The 18236-nt window shown below is 60.9% G+C and overlaps 1 protein-coding gene across 1 annotated transcript; it reads left to right on the top strand.

Moving 5' to 3' along the window:
- Positions 1–1527: 1527 nt before the first annotated feature.
- On the top strand, positions 1528–15842 carry LOC130592677 (metabotropic glutamate receptor 6-like; the record flags this gene model as incomplete). Its single annotated transcript, XM_057397173.1, has 6 exons — positions 1528–1989; positions 8321–8537; positions 10985–11120; positions 13661–13815; positions 14773–14922; positions 15637–15842. Coding segments are annotated over exons 1-6 (1140 nt in total), but the record flags the coding sequence as incomplete, so codon positions are not given.
- Positions 15843–18236: the final 2394 nt, after the last annotated feature.

Raw genomic sequence — 18236 nt, 5'->3', positions numbered from 1 at the left:
CCACTTAAACCCCCCATATCCCCTTATACCCCACTTAACCCCCCATAACCCCCTTAGACCCCCCCATATCCCCTTAGACCCCCCCATGCCCCCTTTAATCCCTCCATACCCCTTAGATCCCCCATAACCACTTAGACCCCCCCATAACCCCCTTTAACCCCCCCATATCCCCTTAAACCCCCCATATCCCCTTATACCCCCCATAGCCCCCTTTAACCCCCCATATCCCCTTAAACCCCCCATATCCCCTTATACACCCCATAACCCCCTTTAACCCCCCATAACCCCCTTAAAACCCCCCATAACCCCCTTTAACCCCCCATAACCCCCTTAGAACCCCCCATAACCCCCTTAGACCCCCCCATATCCCCTTAGACCCCACATAACCCCTTAGACCCCCCTTTAACCCCCCCATATCCCCCTTAACCCCCATAGCCCCTTAGACCCCCCATAACCCCTTAGACCCCCCCCAACCCCCTTTAACCCCCCCATATCCCCCTTAACCCCCATAACCCCTTAGACCCCCCCATAACCCCCTTTAACCCCCCCATATCCCCCTTAACCCCCATAGCCCCTTAGACCCCCCCATAACCCCTTAGACCCCCCCATAACCCCCTTTAACCCCCCCCATAACCCCTTAGACCCCCCCCCCCTTTAACCCCCATAGCCTCCTCTTGCCCCCCCCCCCCCCCCCCCCCCCCCGCTGCAGCCGAGCAGCCGGATTATCCCCTCCCCCCCCCCATCCCCCCTAATCCAGCTGCGGGGGGGGGGGGAGGGGGGGGTGAAGGGATTTGGGCCCCCCCAACCCCCCCTTTGGGCTCAACCACTTGGGGGGGGGGGGAAATCACCCATCCTATAGGCACCAGATGTCCCTTGAGCCATGGGGGTGGGGTCCCTGCCCCATAGGGTGCCACTCTCCTCCCCATAGGATGCTCTCCCTGCCCCATAGGGTGCCACTCTCCTCCCCATAGGATGCTCTCCCTGCCCCATAGGGTGCTATTCCTTCCCCATAGGATGCTATCCCTGTCCCATAGGGTGCCACTCTCCTCCCCATAGGGTGCTATCCCTCCCCCATAGGATGCCACTCCCCTCCCCATAGGGTGCTATCCCTGCCCCATAGGGTGCCACTCTTGTCCCCATCGGGTGCTCTCCCTGCCCCATAGGATGCTATTCCTTCCCCATAGGGTGCCACTCCCCTCCCCATAGGGCGCTCTCCCTGCCCCATAGGGTGCCACTCCCCTCCCCATAGGGCGCTCTCCCTGCCCCATAGGGTGCCACTCCCCTCCCCATAGGGCGCTCTCCCTGTCCCATAGGGTGCCACTCCCCTCCCCATAGGGCGCTCTCCCTGCCCCATAGGGTGCCACTCCCCTCCCCATAGGGCGCTCTCCCTGTCCCATAGGGTGCCACTCCCCTCCCCATAGGGCGCTCTCCCTGCCCCATAGGGTGCCACTCCACAGTGCCCCCCCCCAACCCCTCTTCTTCTCCCCCCCCCCCCCCCTTCCCCAACAGCCCAGGACCATGCTGCAGCTCCTGCTCCCCTTGAGCACCCTATGGGGCCCCATCCTGCCTGCCCCATCGCCCACCCAGCCCCACGGCATCCGCTTGGAAGGGGACCTGACGCTGGGGGGCCTCTTCCCCGTGCACGCCCGGGGCCCCGCGGGGGTGCCCTGCGGCCCCATCAAGAAGGAGAAGGGCATCCATCGCCTGGAGGCCATGCTCTACGCCCTGGACCGCGTCAACGGGGACCCCACGGTGCTGCCCAACCTCACGCTGGGCGCCCGCATCCTGGATACCTGCTCCCGGGACACCTACGCCTTGGAGCAGGCGCTCGGCTTCGTCCGCAGCCTCCTGCCGCCGGCCGAAGGCGAAGGGCGATGCGCCGACGGGAGCCCCCCCCGCCGGCCTCCCCCCGAGCGCCTCGTGGGGGTCATCGGCGCCTCGGCAAGCTCCGTCTCCATCATGGTGGCCAACGTGCTGCGGCTCTTCAACGTGAGTGGGCTGGGGCGGCGGCGGGGCAAGATCCAGCTCCGTCGTGGTGGTCAAGGGGGTTCCATCACCATCTGTGTCCATCGTGGTGGTCAAGGGGGCTCCATCACCATCTGTGTCCATCGTGGTGGTCAAGGGGGCTCCATCACCATCTGTGTCCATCGTGGTAGCCAATATGTTGGTCAATGGATCTCCATCATGGTGGTCAATGTGGCTCCATCATAGTGGTCAAGGAGGCTCCATCGTGGTGGTCAAGGTGTCTCCATCATAGTGGTCAAGGTGTCTCCATCATAGTGGTCAATGGATCTCCATCATGGTGGTCAAGGGGGCTCCATCACCACCTGTGTCCATCGTGGTGGTCAAGGAGGCTCCATCATGGTGGTCAATGTGGCTCCATCATAGTGATCAAGGTGTCTCCATCATAGTGATCAAGGTGTCTCCATCACCATCTGTGTCCATCGTGGTGGTCAAGGGGGCTCCATCACCATCTGTGTCCATCGTGGTGGTCAAGGAGGCTCCATCATGGTGGTCAATGTGGCTCCATCATAGTGATCAAGGTGTCTCCATCATAGTGATCAAGGTGTCTCCATCACCATCTGTGTCCATCATGGTGGTCAATATGTTGGTCAATGGACCTCCATCATGGTGGTCAATGTGGCTCCATCATAGTGGTCAAGGTGTCTCCATCGTGGTGGTCAAGGTGTCTCCATCATAGTGATCAAGGTGTCTCCATCACCATCTGTGTCCATCGTGGTGGCCAATATGTTGGTCAATGGATCTCCATCATGGTGGTCAAGGTGTCTCCATCATAGTGATCAAGGTGTCTCCATCATAGTGGTCAAGGTGTCTCCATCATGGTGATCAAGGTGTTTCCATCGTTGTGGCCAATATGTTGGCCAATGGATCTCCATCATGGTGGTCAAGGTGTCTCTGTTCATCATGGTGGCCAATATGTTGGCCAGTGTATCTCCATCACGGTGGTCAATGGATCTCCATCATGGTGGTCAAGGCATCCCCATCATAGTGGTCAATGTGGCTCCATGTCCATCTGTGTCCATCATGGTAGCAAATATGTCTCCATCATGGTGGCCAAGGTGTCTCCATCATAGTGTTCAATGTGGCTCCATGTCCATCTGTGTCCATCATGGTGCCAATGTGTCTCTGTTCATCTCCATCGTGGTGGCCAATGGATCTCCATCATGGTGGTCAAGGTGTCTCTGTCGTGGTGGCCAATGTGTCTCTGTTCATCATGGTGGCCAATATGTTGGCCAGTGTATCTCCATCACGGTGGTCAATGGATCTCCATCATGGTGGTCAAGGTGTCTCCATCATAGTGGTCAATGTGTCGCCATTGTGGTGGTCAAGGTGGCTTCATCACCGTATGTGTCCGTCATGGTGGCCAAGGTATCTCCATCACGGTGGCCAATGTATCTCCATGATGTTGGCCAATGTATCTCCATCACGATGGCCAAGGTATCTCCATCACGGTGGCCAATGTATCTCCATCACGGTGGCCAATGTATCTCCATGATGTTGGCCAATGTATCTCCATCACGATGGCCAAGGTATCTCCATCACAGTGGCCAAGGTATCTCCATCACGGTGGCCAATGTATCTCCATGATGTTGGCCAATGTATCTCCATCACGATGGCCAAGGTATCTCCATCACGGTGGCCAATGTATCTCCATCACGGTGGCCAATGTATCTCCATGATGTTGGCCAATGTATCTCCATCACGATGGCCAAGGTATCTCCATCACAGTGGCCAATGTATCTCCATCACGGTGGCCAATGTATCTCCATCACGGTGGCCAATGTATCTCCATCACGGTGGCCAATGTATCTCCATGATGTTGGCCAATGTATCTCCATCATGGTGGCCAATGTATCTCCATCACGATGGCCAAGGTATCTCCATCACGGTGGCCAATGTATCTCCATGATGTTGGCCAATGTATCTCCATCACGGTGGCCAACGTATCTCCATCACGGTGGCCAATGTATCTCCATCACGGTGGCCAATGTATCTCCATGATGTTGGCCAATGTATCTCCATCATGGTGGCCAATGTATCTCCATCACGATGGCCAAGGTATCTCCATCACGGTGGCCAATGTATCTCCATGATGTTGGCCAATGTATCTCCATCATGGTGGCCAATGTATCTCCATGATGTTGGCCAATGTATCTCCATCACGGTGGCCAATGTATCTCCATCACAATGGCCAATGTATCTCCATCATGATGTCCAATGTATCTCCATCACGATGGCCAATGTATCTCCATCATGATGGCCAATGTATCTCCATCATGATGTCCAATGTATCTCCATCACGATGGCCAAGGTATCTCCATCATGGTGCTCGAGATGCCTCCACCATGGTGGCCATGGCATCTCCATCGCGGTGCCCGATGTGCTCGGTCTCAATGTGCCTGTTTGGGGGCACTGGGGGACACCGAGCAGGACGTGGGGGCAGCCCCATCCCTTCAAGGTGACATTGGGGACATCGGGGGGGGGGGGTCATGGCAGCTCTGACACCCCCATTCCCAATGGACCCTTCCATCCCCCCCTGTTACCCACAATGCCCCTGGGTGGCAGCAAATGGCTCCAGGGATTAGGAGGGATTAGGGACACAGAATACACAAGGGAGGGGGGGATGTCCCATGGGATTGGGTGACCCCCCCGCTCTCCATATGTCCCCACTGTTTTCCCCCCCCCGGTCCTGTGTCCCCAATGGCATTCCCAGACCCCACAGCTCAATTCCAAGCCTATATCCCCATATCCCCATGCCCCATCCCTACCAGTACCCAAGTCCTCCTTGGCACAGGATGCCCATGGTTGGGACCGGATGATGCTCAGCTCCTTCCACCCCATCCCGTGATGATTCCCAGCTGTATCCCAGTATCCCAATGGCATTCCCAAACCCCACAGCTCAATTCCAAGCCTATATCCCCATATCCCCATGCCCCATCCCTACCAGTACCCAAGTCCTCCTTGGCACAGGATGCCCATGGCTGGGACCGGATGATGCTCAGCTCCTTCCACCCCATCCCGTGCCCATTCCCAGCTGTCTCCCAGTATCTCATTGGCATTCCCAAACCCCCCAGCTCAATTCCAGGGCTGGCTCCCCACATCCCAATGGTATTCCCAGACCCCCCAGCTCAGCTCCAGGCCTGGCTCCCCACATCCCGGTGCCATTCCCAGATCCCCCAGATCAGCTCCAGGCCTGGCTCCCCACATCCCAATGCCATTCCCAGATCCCGCAGATCAGCTCCAGGCCTGGCTCCCCACATCCCAATGCCATTCCCAGATCCCATAGATCAGTTCCAGGCCTGGCTCCCCACATCCCAATGCCATTCCCAGATCCCACAGCTCAGTTCCAGGCCTGGCTCCCCACATCCCAATGCCATTCCCAGATCCCGCAGATCAGCTCCAGGCCTGGCTCCCCACATCCCAATGCCATTCCCAGATCCCCCAGCTCAGCTCCAGGCCTGGCTCCCCACATCCCAATGCCATTCCCAGATCCCCCAGCTCAGTTCCAGGGCTGGCTCCCCACATCCCAATGCCATTCCCAGATCCCGCAGATCAGCTCCAGGCCTGGCTCCCCACATCCCAATGCCATTCCCAGATCCCCCAGATCAGCTCCAGGCCTGGCTCCCCACACCCCAATGCCATTCCCAGATCCCATAGATCAGTTCCAGGCCTGGCTCCCCACACCCCAATGCCATTCCCAGATCCCACAGCTCAGCTCCAGGCCTGGCTCCCCACATCCCAATGCCATTCCCAGACCCCCCAGATCAGCTCCAGGGCTGGCTCCCCACATCCCAATGCCATTCCCAGACCCCCCAGATCAGCTCCAGGCCTGGCTCCCCACACCCCAATGCCATTCCCAGACCCCCCAGATCAGCTCCAGGCCTGGCTCCCCACACCCCAATGCCATTCCCAGATCCCCCAGATCAGCTCCAGGCCTGGCTCCCCACACCCCAATGCCATTCCCAGATCCCCCAGCTCAGTTCCAGGCCTGGCTCCCCACATCCCAATGCCATTCCCAGACCCCCCAGATCAGCTCCAGGGCTGGCTCCCCACATCCCAATGCCATTCCCAGATCCCACAGATCAGCTCCAGGCCTGGCTCCCCACACCCCAATGCCATTCCCAGATCCCACAGATCAGCTCCAGGCCTGGCTCCCCACATCCCAATGCCATTCCCAGATCCCGCAGATCAGCTCCAGGCCTGGCTCCCCACATCCCAATGCCATTCCCAGATCCCGCAGATCAGCTCCAGGCCTGGCTCCCCACATCCCGGTGCCATTCCCAGATCCCCCAGCTCAGCTCCAGGCCTGGCTCCCCACATCCCAGTGCCATTCCCAGATCCCCCAGCTCAGCTCCAGGCCTGGCTCCCCACATCCCAATGCCATTCCCAGATCCCACAGATCAGCTCCAGGCCTGGCTCCCCACATCCCAATGGTATTCCCAGATCCCGCAGATCAGCTCCAGGCCTGGCTCCCCACATCCCAATGCCATTCCCAGATCCCGCAGATCAGCTCCAGGCCTGGCTCCCCACATCCCAATGCCATTCCCAGATCCCCCAGCTCAGCTCCAGGCCTGGCTCCCCACATCCCAATGCCATTCCCAGATCCCCCAGATCAGCTCCAGGCCTGGCTCCCCACATCCCAATGCCATTCCCAGATCCCCCAGATCAGCTCCAGGCCTGGCTCCCCACATCCCAATGCCATTCCCAGATCCCGCAGATCAGCTCCAGGCCTGGCTCCCCACACCCCAATGCCATTCCCAGATCCCGCAGATCAGCTCCAGGGCTGGCTCCCCACATCCCAATGCCATTCCCAGATCCCCCAGCTCAGCTCCAGGCCTGGCTCCCCACATCCCAATGCCATTCCCAGATCCCCCAGCTCAGCTCCAGGCCTGGCTCCCCACATCCCAATGCCATTCCCAGATCCCGCAGATCAGCTCCAGGGCTGGCTCCCCACATCCCAATGCCATTCCCAGATCCCCCAGATCAGCTCCAGGCCTGGCTCCCCACATCCCAATGCCATTCCCAGATCCCGCAGATCAGCTCCAGGGCTGGCTCCCCACACCCCAATGCCATTCCCAGATCCCGCAGATCAGCTCCAGGCCTGGCTCCCCACATCCCAATGCCATTCCCAGATCCCCCAGATCAGCTCCAGGCCTGGCTCCCCACATCCCAATGCCATTCCCAGATCCCCCAGATCAGCTCCAGGCCTGGCTCCCCACATCCCAATGCCATTCCCAGATCCCGCAGATCAGCTCCAGGCCTGGCTCCCCACACCCCAATGCCATTCCCAGATCCCGCAGATCAGCTCCAGGGCTGGCTCCCCACATCCCAATGCCATTCCCAGATCCCCCAGCTCAGCTCCAGGCCTGGCTCCCCACATCCCAATGCCATTCCCAGATCCCCCAGCTCAGCTCCAGGCCTGGCTCCCCACATCCCAATGCCATTCCCAGATCCCGCAGATCAGCTCCAGGCCTGGCTCCCCACACCCCAGTGCCATTCCCAGATCCCCCAGATCAGCTCCAGGCCTGGCTCCCCACATCCCAATGCCATTCCCAGATCCCGCAGATCAGCTCCAGGGCTGGCTCCCCACATCCCAATGCCATTCCCAGATCCCGCAGATCAGCTCCAGGGCTGGCTCCCCACATCCCAATGCCATTCCCAGATCCCGCAGATCAGCTCCAGGGCTGGCTCCCCACATCCCAATGCCATTCCCAGATCCCGCAGCTCAGCTCCAGGCCTGGCTCCCCACATCCCAATGCCATTCCCAGATCCCCCAGCTCAGCTCCAGGCCTGGCTCCCCACATCCCAATGCCATTCCCAGATCCCCCAGCTCAGCTCCAGGCCTGGCTCCCCACATCCCAATGCCATTCCCAGATCCCATAGATCAGTTCCAGGCCTGGCTCCCCACATCCCAATGCCATTCCCAGATCCCCCAGCTCAGTTCCAGGGCTGGCTCCCCACATCCCAATGCCATTCCCAGATCCCCCAGCTCAGCTCCAGGCCTGGCTCCCCACATCCCAATGCCATTCCCAGATCCCGCAGATCAGCTCCAGGCCTGGCTCCCCACACCCCGGTGCCATTCCCAGATCCCACAGATCAGCTCCAGGCCTGGCTCCCCACATCCCAATGCCATTCCCAGATCCCCCAGCTCAGCTCCAGGCCTGGCTCCCCACATCCCAATGCCATTCCCAGATCCCGCAGATCAGCTCCAGGCCTGGCTCCCCACATCCCAATGCCATTCCCAGATCCCGCAGATCAGCTCCAGGCCTGGCTCCCCACATCCCAATGCCATTCCCAGATCCCGCAGATCAGCTACGCCTCCACGGCTCCGGAGCTCAGCGATCCCGCCCGTTACGGGTTCTTCTCCCGCGTGGTGCCGCCGGACTCGGAGCAGGCGCAGGCCATGGTGGCCGTGACGCGGGCCCTGGGCTGGAGCTACGTGGCCACCGTGGCCTCCGAGGGCAGCTACGGGGAGAGCGGGGTGGAGGCCTTCGTGCAGAGCTCCAGGGAGGCCGGTGGGGAGACGGGGTGGCAGGGGAGGGGATGGGATGGGAATGGGATGGGATGGAGTGGGATGGGAATGGGATGGGATGGAGTGGGATTGGGATGGGATGGGATGGAGTGGGATTGAGTGGGAGGGGATGGGATGGGATGGAGTGGGAAGGGAATGGGATGGAGTGGGATGGGAATGGGATGGAGTGGGATTGAGTGGGATGGAATGGGATAGAGTGGGAGGGGATGGGATGGGATGGAGTGGGATGGGAATGGGAGGGGATGGGATGGGAATGGGATGGGATAGAGTGGGAGGGGATGGGATGGGATGGAGTGGGATTGGGGGGGAAGGGAATGGGATGGGATGGAGTGGGAAGGGAATGGGAGGGGTTGGGATTGAGCGGGAGGGGATGGGATGGGATGGAGTGGGAAGGGAATGGGAGGGGATGGGATGGAGTGGGATAGAGTGGTATGGGAATGGGAGGGGATGAGACTGAGTGGGAGGGGATGGGAAGGGAAGGGGGGGATGGGATGGAGTGGAAGGGGATGGGATGGGATGGAGTGGGAAGGGAATGGAATGGAGTGGGATAGAGTGGGAGGGGAATGGGATAGAGTGGGATGGGAATGGGAGGGGATGGGAATGGGGGGGGATGGGATTGAGTGGGAGGGGATGGGATGGAGTAGGAATGGAATGGAATGGAGTGGGATTGAGTGGGATGGAATGGGATGGAGTGGGAAGGGTATGGGAGGGGATGGGATAGAGTGGGATGGGAATGGGAGGGGATGGGATGGGAATGGGGGGATGGGATTGAGTGGGAGGGGATGGAATGGGATAGAGTGGGAAGGGAATGGGATGGGAGTAGGAGGGACTGGGAGGGGAATGGGAGGCAATGGGATGGGAATGGGAGGGAGGGGGATAGAGTGGGAGGGGAATGGGAGGAGATGGGATGGAGTGGGATAGAGTGGGATGGGAATGGGAGGGGATGGGATGGGAATGGGGGGGATGGGATTGAGTGGGAGGGGATGGGATGGGATAGAGTGGGAAGGGAATGGAATGGAGTGGGATTGAGTGGGATGGAATGGGATAGAGTGGGAGGGGAATGGGATGGGAGTAGGAGGGACTGGGAGGGGAATGGGAGGCAATGGGATGGGAATGGGAGGGAGTGGGATAGAGTGGGAGGGGAATGGGATGGGATGGGATAGAGTGGGAAGGAAATGGGATAGAGTGGGAGGGAAATGGGAGGAACTGGGATGCAGTGGGAAGGGAATGGAATGGAGTGGGATAGAGTGGCAGGGGAATGGGTTGGACTGAGATAGAATGGGATGGAGTGGGATAGAGTGGGAGGGGAATGGGAGAGAGTGGGAAGGAAATGGGATGGAGAGGATAGAGTGGGAGGGGAATGGGAGGAACTGGGATGCAGTGGGAAGGGAATGGAATAGAGTAGGATAGAGTGGCAGTGGAATGGGATGGAGTGGGAGGGGATGGGAATGGGAATGGGAGGGAGTGGGATGGAGTGGAAGGGACTTGGAAAGGACTGGGAGGGGAATGGGGGGAACTGGGAGAGGACTGGAGTGGGCCCGGGACACACTGGGACATACTGGGACACTCTGGGACATACTGGGACACACTGGGACATACTGGGACACTCTGGGACACACTGGGACACACTGGGACACACTGCGACATACTGGGACCCACCGGGACACACTGGGACATACTGGGACACACTGGGACACACTGGGACACACTGCGACATACTGGGACCCACCGGGACACACTGGGACATACTGGGATATACTGGGAAACTCTGGGACACACTGGGGCACACTGGGACATACCGGGACACACCGGGACACACTGGGACACACTGGGACACACTGCGACATACTGGGACACACTGGGACACACTGGGACACACTGGGACATACTGGGACATACCGGGACACACTGGGACATACTGGGACACACTGGGACCCACCGGGACACACTGGGACACACTGCGACATACTGGGGCACACTGGGACATACTGGGGCACACTGGGACATACCGGGACACACCGGGACATACCGGGACACACTGGGACACACTGGGACACACTGCGACATACTGGGACCCACCGGGACACACTGGGACACACTGGGACACACTGGGGCACACTGGGACATACTGGGACACACTGGGACATACCGGGACATACCGGGACACACTGGGACACACTGCGACATACTGGGACCCACCGGGACACACTGGGACATACTGGGATATACTGGGACACTCTGGGACACACTGGGGCACACTGGGACATACTGGGACACACTGGGACGGACTGGGACACACTGGGACATACCGGGACATACCGGGACGGACTGGGACATACCGGGACGGATTGGGACATACCGGGACGGACTGGGCTGGACTGGGCTGGACTGGGCCGGACTGGTGGGGACGGGCCGTGCCGTCGGGCGCAGGCGGGCTCTGCATCGCTCAATCCATCAAGATCCCGCGGGAGCCGCGGCCGGGCGAGTTCGACAAAGTCATCGGGAGGCTCATGGAGACGTCGACGGCGCGCGGCGTCGTGCTCTTCGCCAACGAGGACGACATCCGGTGAGGCCCCGCTAGGCACCAGTATAGACCAGTATGGACCAGTATAGACCAGTATAGACCAGTATGGACCAGTATAGACCAGTATAGACCAGTATGGACCAGTATGGACCAGTATAACCAGTATAAACCAGTATGGACCAGTATAGACCAGTATGGACCAGTATAGATCAGTATGGACCAGTATAGACCAGTATGAACCAGTATGGACCAGTATGGACCAGTATAGACCAGTATGGACCAGTATAGACCAGTATGGACCAGTATGGACCAGTATAAACCAGTATGGACCACTATGACCAGTATAAAACAGTATAAACCAGTATGGACTAGTATAAACCAATATGACCAGTATAAACCAGTATGACCAGTATAAACCAGTATAGACCAGTATGGACCAGTATGACCAGTATAAATTAGTATAAACCAGTATGGACCAGTATAAACCAGTATAAATTAGTATGGACCAGTATAAACCAGTATGGGCCAGTATAAACCAGTATAAACCAGTATGACCGGTATAAACCAGTATAAACCAGTATGACCAGTATAAACCAATATGACCAGTATAAACTAGTATGGGCCATTATAAACCAGTGTGGACCACTATAAACCAGTATGGCCCGGTATAAACCACTATGGACCGATATAAACCAGTATAAAGCAGTATGGACTGGTATAGACTGGTATAAATGAGTATAAACCGGTATAAACCAGTATAGATCATATAAAAGTATGGACCATATAAACCAGTACAGACTAGTATAAACCAGTATAAAGCTGTATAGACCAGTATAAAACAGTATGGACTGGTATAAACCAGTCTAAACTGGTATGGGCCGGTTCATACCAGTATAGAGCAGGAACTGGTCCAGGAACCCCTCCCCACTGCTCGGCCCAAGGTGTCTTCACCAGGGTGGATGGGATGAGCTGAGTGAGCTGTATGGAGCAGCAGAGACCAGTATAAACCAGTATAAACCAGTCTAGACCAGAATAAACCGGTATAGACCTGTATAAACCTGTATACACCAGTATAGATCAGTATTGACCAGTATAGAGGAGCGTAGAGCAGTGGGGACCAGCATAGAGCAGTCCCTCCCAGTCTATCCCAGTCCCTCCCAGCCTATCCCAGTCCATTCCGTCCCCCCCTATTCCTCTCCCAGTGCCTCCCAGTCTATCCCAATCCATCCCAGTCTATCGCAGTCCATCCCATTCCCCTCCTATTCCTCTCCCAGTCCACTCCAGTCTATCCCATTGACCACCATTCCACTCCCAGTCCACCCCAGTCCCATCCCAGTCCATCCCATTCAATCCCATTCCCATCCCAGTCCCTCTCATTCCCATCCCAGTTCATCCCAGTCCATCCCATTCCCATCCCAGTCCCTCCCATTCCCCTCCCAGTCCATCCCATTCCCATTCCCCTCCCATTCCCATTCCCATTCCCTCCCATTCCCATTCCCATTCCCATTCCCATACCCATTCCCATTCCCCTCCCATTCCCATTCCCATTCCCATTCCCATCCCCATCCCCATTCCCATTCCCATTCCCATTCCCATTCCCATTCCCCTCCCATTCCCATTCCCATTCCCCCCCATCCCCATTCCCATTCCCATTCCCCATTCCCCTCCCATTCCCATTCCCCTCCCATTCCCATTCCCATTCCCCTCCCATTCCCTCCCATTCCCATTCCCATTCCCATCCCCATCCCCATTCCCATTCCCCTCCCATTCCCATTCCCATTCCCATCCCCATTCCCCGTTCCCATTCCCCCCCATTCCTTCCCATCCCCATTCCCATCCCATTCCTTCCCATCCCCATTCCCATCCCATTCCCATTCCCATTCCCATTCCCCTCCCATTCCCATTCCCCCCCATCCCCATTCCCATTCCCCGTTCCCATCCCCATTCCCCATTCCCATTCCCATTCCCCATTCCCATTCCCATTCCCCCCCATTCCCTCCCATTCCCATTCCCATTCCCATTCCCCTCCCATTCCCATTCCCATTCCCATTCCCATTCCCATTCCCATTCCCATTCCCATTCCCATTCCCATTCCCATTCCCTCCCATTCCCATTCCCATTCCCCTCCCATTCCCTCCCATTCCCATTCCCATTCCCATTCCCCCCCATTCCCATCCCCATTCCCCGTTCCCATTCCCCCCCATTCCTTCCCATCCCCATTCCCCCCCCATTCCCCCCCCATCCCCATTCCCCCCCCATTCCCATTCCCATTCCCACCCCATTCCCCCCCCATTCCCATTTCCCCCCCATTCCCCCCCCATCCCCATTCCCCCCCCATTCCCATCCCCATTCCCATTCCCATTCCCATTCCCCCCCATTCCCATTCCCATTCCCATTCCCCCCCATTCCCATTCCCATTCCCATTCCCCCCCATTCCCCTCCCATTCCCATTCCCATTCCCATCCCATTCCCTCCCATTCCCTCCCATCCCCATCCCCATCCCCATTCCCATTCCCTCCCATTCCCTCCCATCCCCATCCCCATTCCCTCCCATTCCCATTCCCATCCCCTCCCGTCCCCAGGCGGGTGCTGGAGGCCGCCGCCCGCGCCAACCTCTCGGGTCACTTCTCCTGGGTGGGCTCGGACTCGTGGGGGGCGAAGCTGGGCCCGGTGCTGGGCCTGGAGCCGGCGGCCGACGGGGCCATCACCATCCTGCCCAAGCGCGCCTCGGTGCCCGGTGAGTGCCGCGATGGGGCAGCCCCATGGCGCTAGGGGGCGGTATGGGGAGCTATGGAGCGGTATGGGGAGCTATGGGGCAGCCCCATGGCGCTATGGAGCGGTATGGGGAACTATGGGGCGGTATGGGGTGCTATGGGGCTGTATGGGGTGCTATGGGGCGGTATGGGGTGCTATGGAGCGGTATGGGGCACTGTGGGGCTGTATGGGGTGCTATGGGGCAGCCCCATGGCGCTATGGAGCGGTATGGGGCACTATGGGGCTGTATGGGGAGGTATGAGGCACTATGGGGCAGCCCCATGGCACTATAGGGCACTATGGGGCGCTATGGGGTAGCCCCATGGCACTATGGAGCGGTATGGGGAGGTATGGGGCACTATGGGGGGCTATGGGGCAAGATGCTGGTGCTATGGTGCTATGGGGTTGTATGGGGCGCTGTGGGGCGCTATAGGGCACTATGGGGCTGTATGGGGAGGTATGAGGCACTATGGGGCAGCCCCATGGCACTATGGGGAACTATGGGGCACTATGGGGCTGTATGGGGGGGTATGGGGCACTATGAGGCAGCCCCATGGCACTATGGGGTGCTATGGGGAACTATGGGGCGCTATGGGGCTGTATGGGGAGGTATGGGGCACTATGGGGCAGCCCCATGGCACTATGGGGAGCTATGGGGCAAGGTGCTGGCGCTATGGTGCTATGGGGTTGCATGGGGCGCTATGGGGCGCTATAGGGCGCTGTGAGGGGAGGTGTTAATGCTATGGGGCAGTATGGGGCGGTATGGGGCTGTATGGGGCGCTATGGGGTGAGGCGCTGGTGCTGTGGCGCTACGGAGCGCTATAGGGCACTATGGGGCGAAGCGCTGGTGCTAGGGTGCTATGGGGTGGTATGGGGTGGTATGGGGCGCTATGGGGCGCTATGGGGTGAGGTGCATGGGGCTATGGGGTGACCCCTGCAGGCTTCGATGAGTATTTCACGTCCCGCTCGCTGGAGAACAACCGCCGCAACCTCTGGTTCCACGAGTTCTGGGAGGAGGATTTCAACTGCCGCCTGCCCCATAGCGAGCCCCAGAGCGAGCCCCACGGCGGGCCCGTCCGCAAGTGCACAGGTAAAGCGCTGCCTGCCCCACAGGGTGCCCCATAGCGTGCGGCCTGCCCCATAGCGCCCTGCCTGCCCTATAGAGCCCTGCTTGCCCCATAGCGCCCTGCCTGCCCTATAGAGCCCTGCCTGCCCCATAGCTCCCTGCCTGCCCCATAGCACCCTGGGGCAGCAGCTGTGGGTCTGACCCCCAAGTGTGGGTCAGGGCAGCGCTGTGGGTCTGACCCCCAAGTGTGGGTCAGGGAGGTGCTATAGGTGTGACCTCCCAAGTGTGGGGCAGGGCAGCGCTGTGGGTGTGACCCCCAAGTGTGGGTCAGGGCAGCGCTGTGGGTGTGACCCCCAAGTGTGGGTCGGGGCAGCGCTGTGGGTGTGACCCCCAAGTGTGGGTCGGGGCAGCGCTGTGGGTCTGACCCCCAAGTGTGGGTCGGTGCAGCGCTGTGGGTCTGACCCCCAAGTGTGTGTCGGTGCAGCGCTGTGGGTCTGACCCCCAAGTGTGGGTCAGCGCAGCGCTGTGGGTCTGACCCCCAAGTGTGGGTCAGCGCAGCGCTGTGGGTCTGACCCCCAAGTGTGTGTCGGTGCAGCGCTGTGGGTCTGACCCCCAAGTGCGGGTCAGGGCAGCGCTGTGGGTCTGACCCCCAAGTGTGGGTCGGGGCAGCACTATGGGTCTGACCCCCAAGTGTGGGTCGGGGCAGCGCTGTGGGTCTGACCCCCAAGTGTGGGTCAGGGCGGGAGCGCATCGGCCGGGACTCGCCCTACGAGCAGGAGGGGAAGGTGCAGTTCGTCATCGACGCGGTGCTGGCCATGGCGCGGGCCCTGCACAGCCTCGCGGCCGAGCTCTGCCCCGGGGGGGGGCTCTGCCCCCGCATGGACCCCCCCGACGGGCGCCGCCTCCTGCAGCACATCCGGGGGGTGAACTTCAGCGGTGAGGGGGGGGAGGGGATGGGGGGGGGGGGGGATGGGATGGGAATGGGAATGGGATGGGAATGGGATGGGATGGGATGGGAATGGGATGGGATCGGGATGGGAATGGGATGGGGATGGAATGGGATGGGAATGGGATGGCGATGGGAATGGGATGGGGATGGGAATGGGATGGGATGGGAAGGGAATGGGATGGGATGGGATGGGAATGGGATGGGATGGGATGGGAATGGGGTGGGATGGGAATGGGATGGGATGGGATGGGAATGGGATGGGGATGGAATGGGATGGGAATGGGATGGGATGGGGATGGGATGGGAATGGGATGGGGATGGGAATGGGATGGGATGGGATGGGAATGGGATGGGATGGGATGGGAATGGGGTGGGATGGGAATGGGATGGGATGGGATGGGAATGGGATGGGGATGGAATGGGATGGGAATGGGATGGGATGGGAATGGGATGGGGATGGGAATGGGATGGGATGGGATGGGAATGGGATGGGATGGGATGGGAATGGGATGGGATGGGATGGGAATGGGGTGGGATGGGAATGGGATGGGATGGGATGGGAATGGGATGGGGATGGAATGGGATGGGAATGGGATGGGATGGGGATGGGATGGGAATGGGATGGGGATGGGAATGGGATGGGATGGGATGGGAATGGGATGGGATGGGATGGGAATGGGGTGGGATGGGAATGGGATGGGATGGGATGGGAATGGGATGGGATGGGATGGGAATGGGGTGGGATGGGAATGGGATGGGATGGGATGGGAATGGGATGGGATGGGATGGGAATGGGATGGGGATGGAATGGGATGGGATGGGGATGGGATGGGGATGGGATGGGAATGGGATGGGGATGGGAATGGGATGGGAACGTCTGATATCGTATCAGTGAGGATCGTGAAGGGATGGGATGGGATGGGGATGGGATGGGATGGGATGGGAATGGGATGGGGATGGAATGGGATGGGAATGGGATGGGATGGGAATGGGATGGGAATGGGGATGGGGATGGGAATGGGATGGGATGGGATGGGGATGGGATGGGGATGGGATTGGGATGGTATGGGATGGGCATGGGAGGGGGATGGGAATGGGATGGGGATGGGATGGGGATGGGATGGGGATGGGATGGGAATGGGATGGGATGGGAAGGGGGTGGGAATGGGATGGGATGGGGATGGGATGTGGATGGGATGGGGGCAATGGGAAACGCACCTTGCTCGCTTCGGAGGCGGCCCAGGCGCCCGGGCTCGGTACGGTCTTCTCACGGAGGCGGCGGCGCGGCCGCCCGCGCCCTCCGCCGCCTGACGCCAAACCGGCGCGCGCCACCCCCGAAGCCTCGGCGCTCGCCCCGCCGGCACCTCCGCGGCTCCACCGCCGCGCCGGAGAAGCGGCGACCACCGGAGCCCCACACCCCCGCGGCTGGCGCGGCGCCTCCGCCGCCCGCGGGGCCGCCCGACGGCACCCGTCCACCGGGACGGGCCGGCCGCCCTCCCGGAACCGCCGCCGCCTGTCACCCTCCGCTCACCTCGCCGCGAGCACACGGGCCGGGCACGAAAGGCAGGCGGCTCTGAGCCGGGCTGAGGGGGGGGGGGGGGGGCAGGGGGGGGGGGGGGGGGGGGCGCTCGCTCTCCCCGTTTCCACGCGGAGACCGACAGTCAGCCGCCCTCCCCCCCCCCCCCGCCGGCTGCCCGCCCCCCTCCTTACAGCGACGGGGGAGGCCCGGCCCGGGACGGCCGTCGCGACCGGTGGCGGGCACCCTCCGGGACGACCGGCGCGCGGAGCGGCGGTGGTACCGCCGCCGCCGGGGGCGGCGGGCCGGGGTGCCGACGTCGCCGGCAGCCGGCGGCGGGGGGACCGCCGAAGGCTTCGGCCGGCCGGCGCCGAGGAACGGAGCGCGCCGGAGCGCGAGCGCGGCGCCGCGCCGCGCCAGGGGGTCGGACTGAGGCGCGGCGGCGACCCGACGGTCGCCCGGGCGAGACCCCGCCGGCGCGGGGAACTCGCCGATCCCCGACCCCCGACGGTGAGCCCGCGCTCCCGCCGGGGGGTCGTCCGCTCGAGGCGGGCGGGTCGAGCGCGCGGCCGACAGCGCCGCGGCTCTCTTCCGCCGAGACCGGACCGCGGAGAGAGGGGGGGCAGCGGGACCCCCTCCCCGGCGCGGCTGCCCGGCGGCGGGAGCGAGCGCGGGCGCCGGCCCCCTCCCTCAGGGGCTCCGCGGGAGCGACTCCCACCCCTGAAGGCGGCGCCGCCGCCACGCACCCGCAACCCGGCCCTACCGGGTCGACGCCGAGCCGCCCGAGTCTTTAAACCCCCGCCCGGCTCCGCGGCCTCCGGCCCCCGCCCGGCGGCGGGGACGGACGGACGGCCGCGCGAGCGCGGGCGCTAG

The sequence above is a fragment of the Pezoporus wallicus genome, unplaced genomic scaffold, assembly GCF_028554395.1.
Source record: "Pezoporus wallicus isolate ANWC-B61680 ecotype Strahan unplaced genomic scaffold, APGP_CSIRO_Pwel_v1 contig_13694, whole genome shotgun sequence".
In the NCBI taxonomy this organism is placed as follows: domain Eukaryota; kingdom Metazoa; phylum Chordata; class Aves; order Psittaciformes; family Psittacidae; genus Pezoporus; species Pezoporus wallicus.
This window is presented reverse-complemented; position numbering and strand designations above follow the sequence as displayed.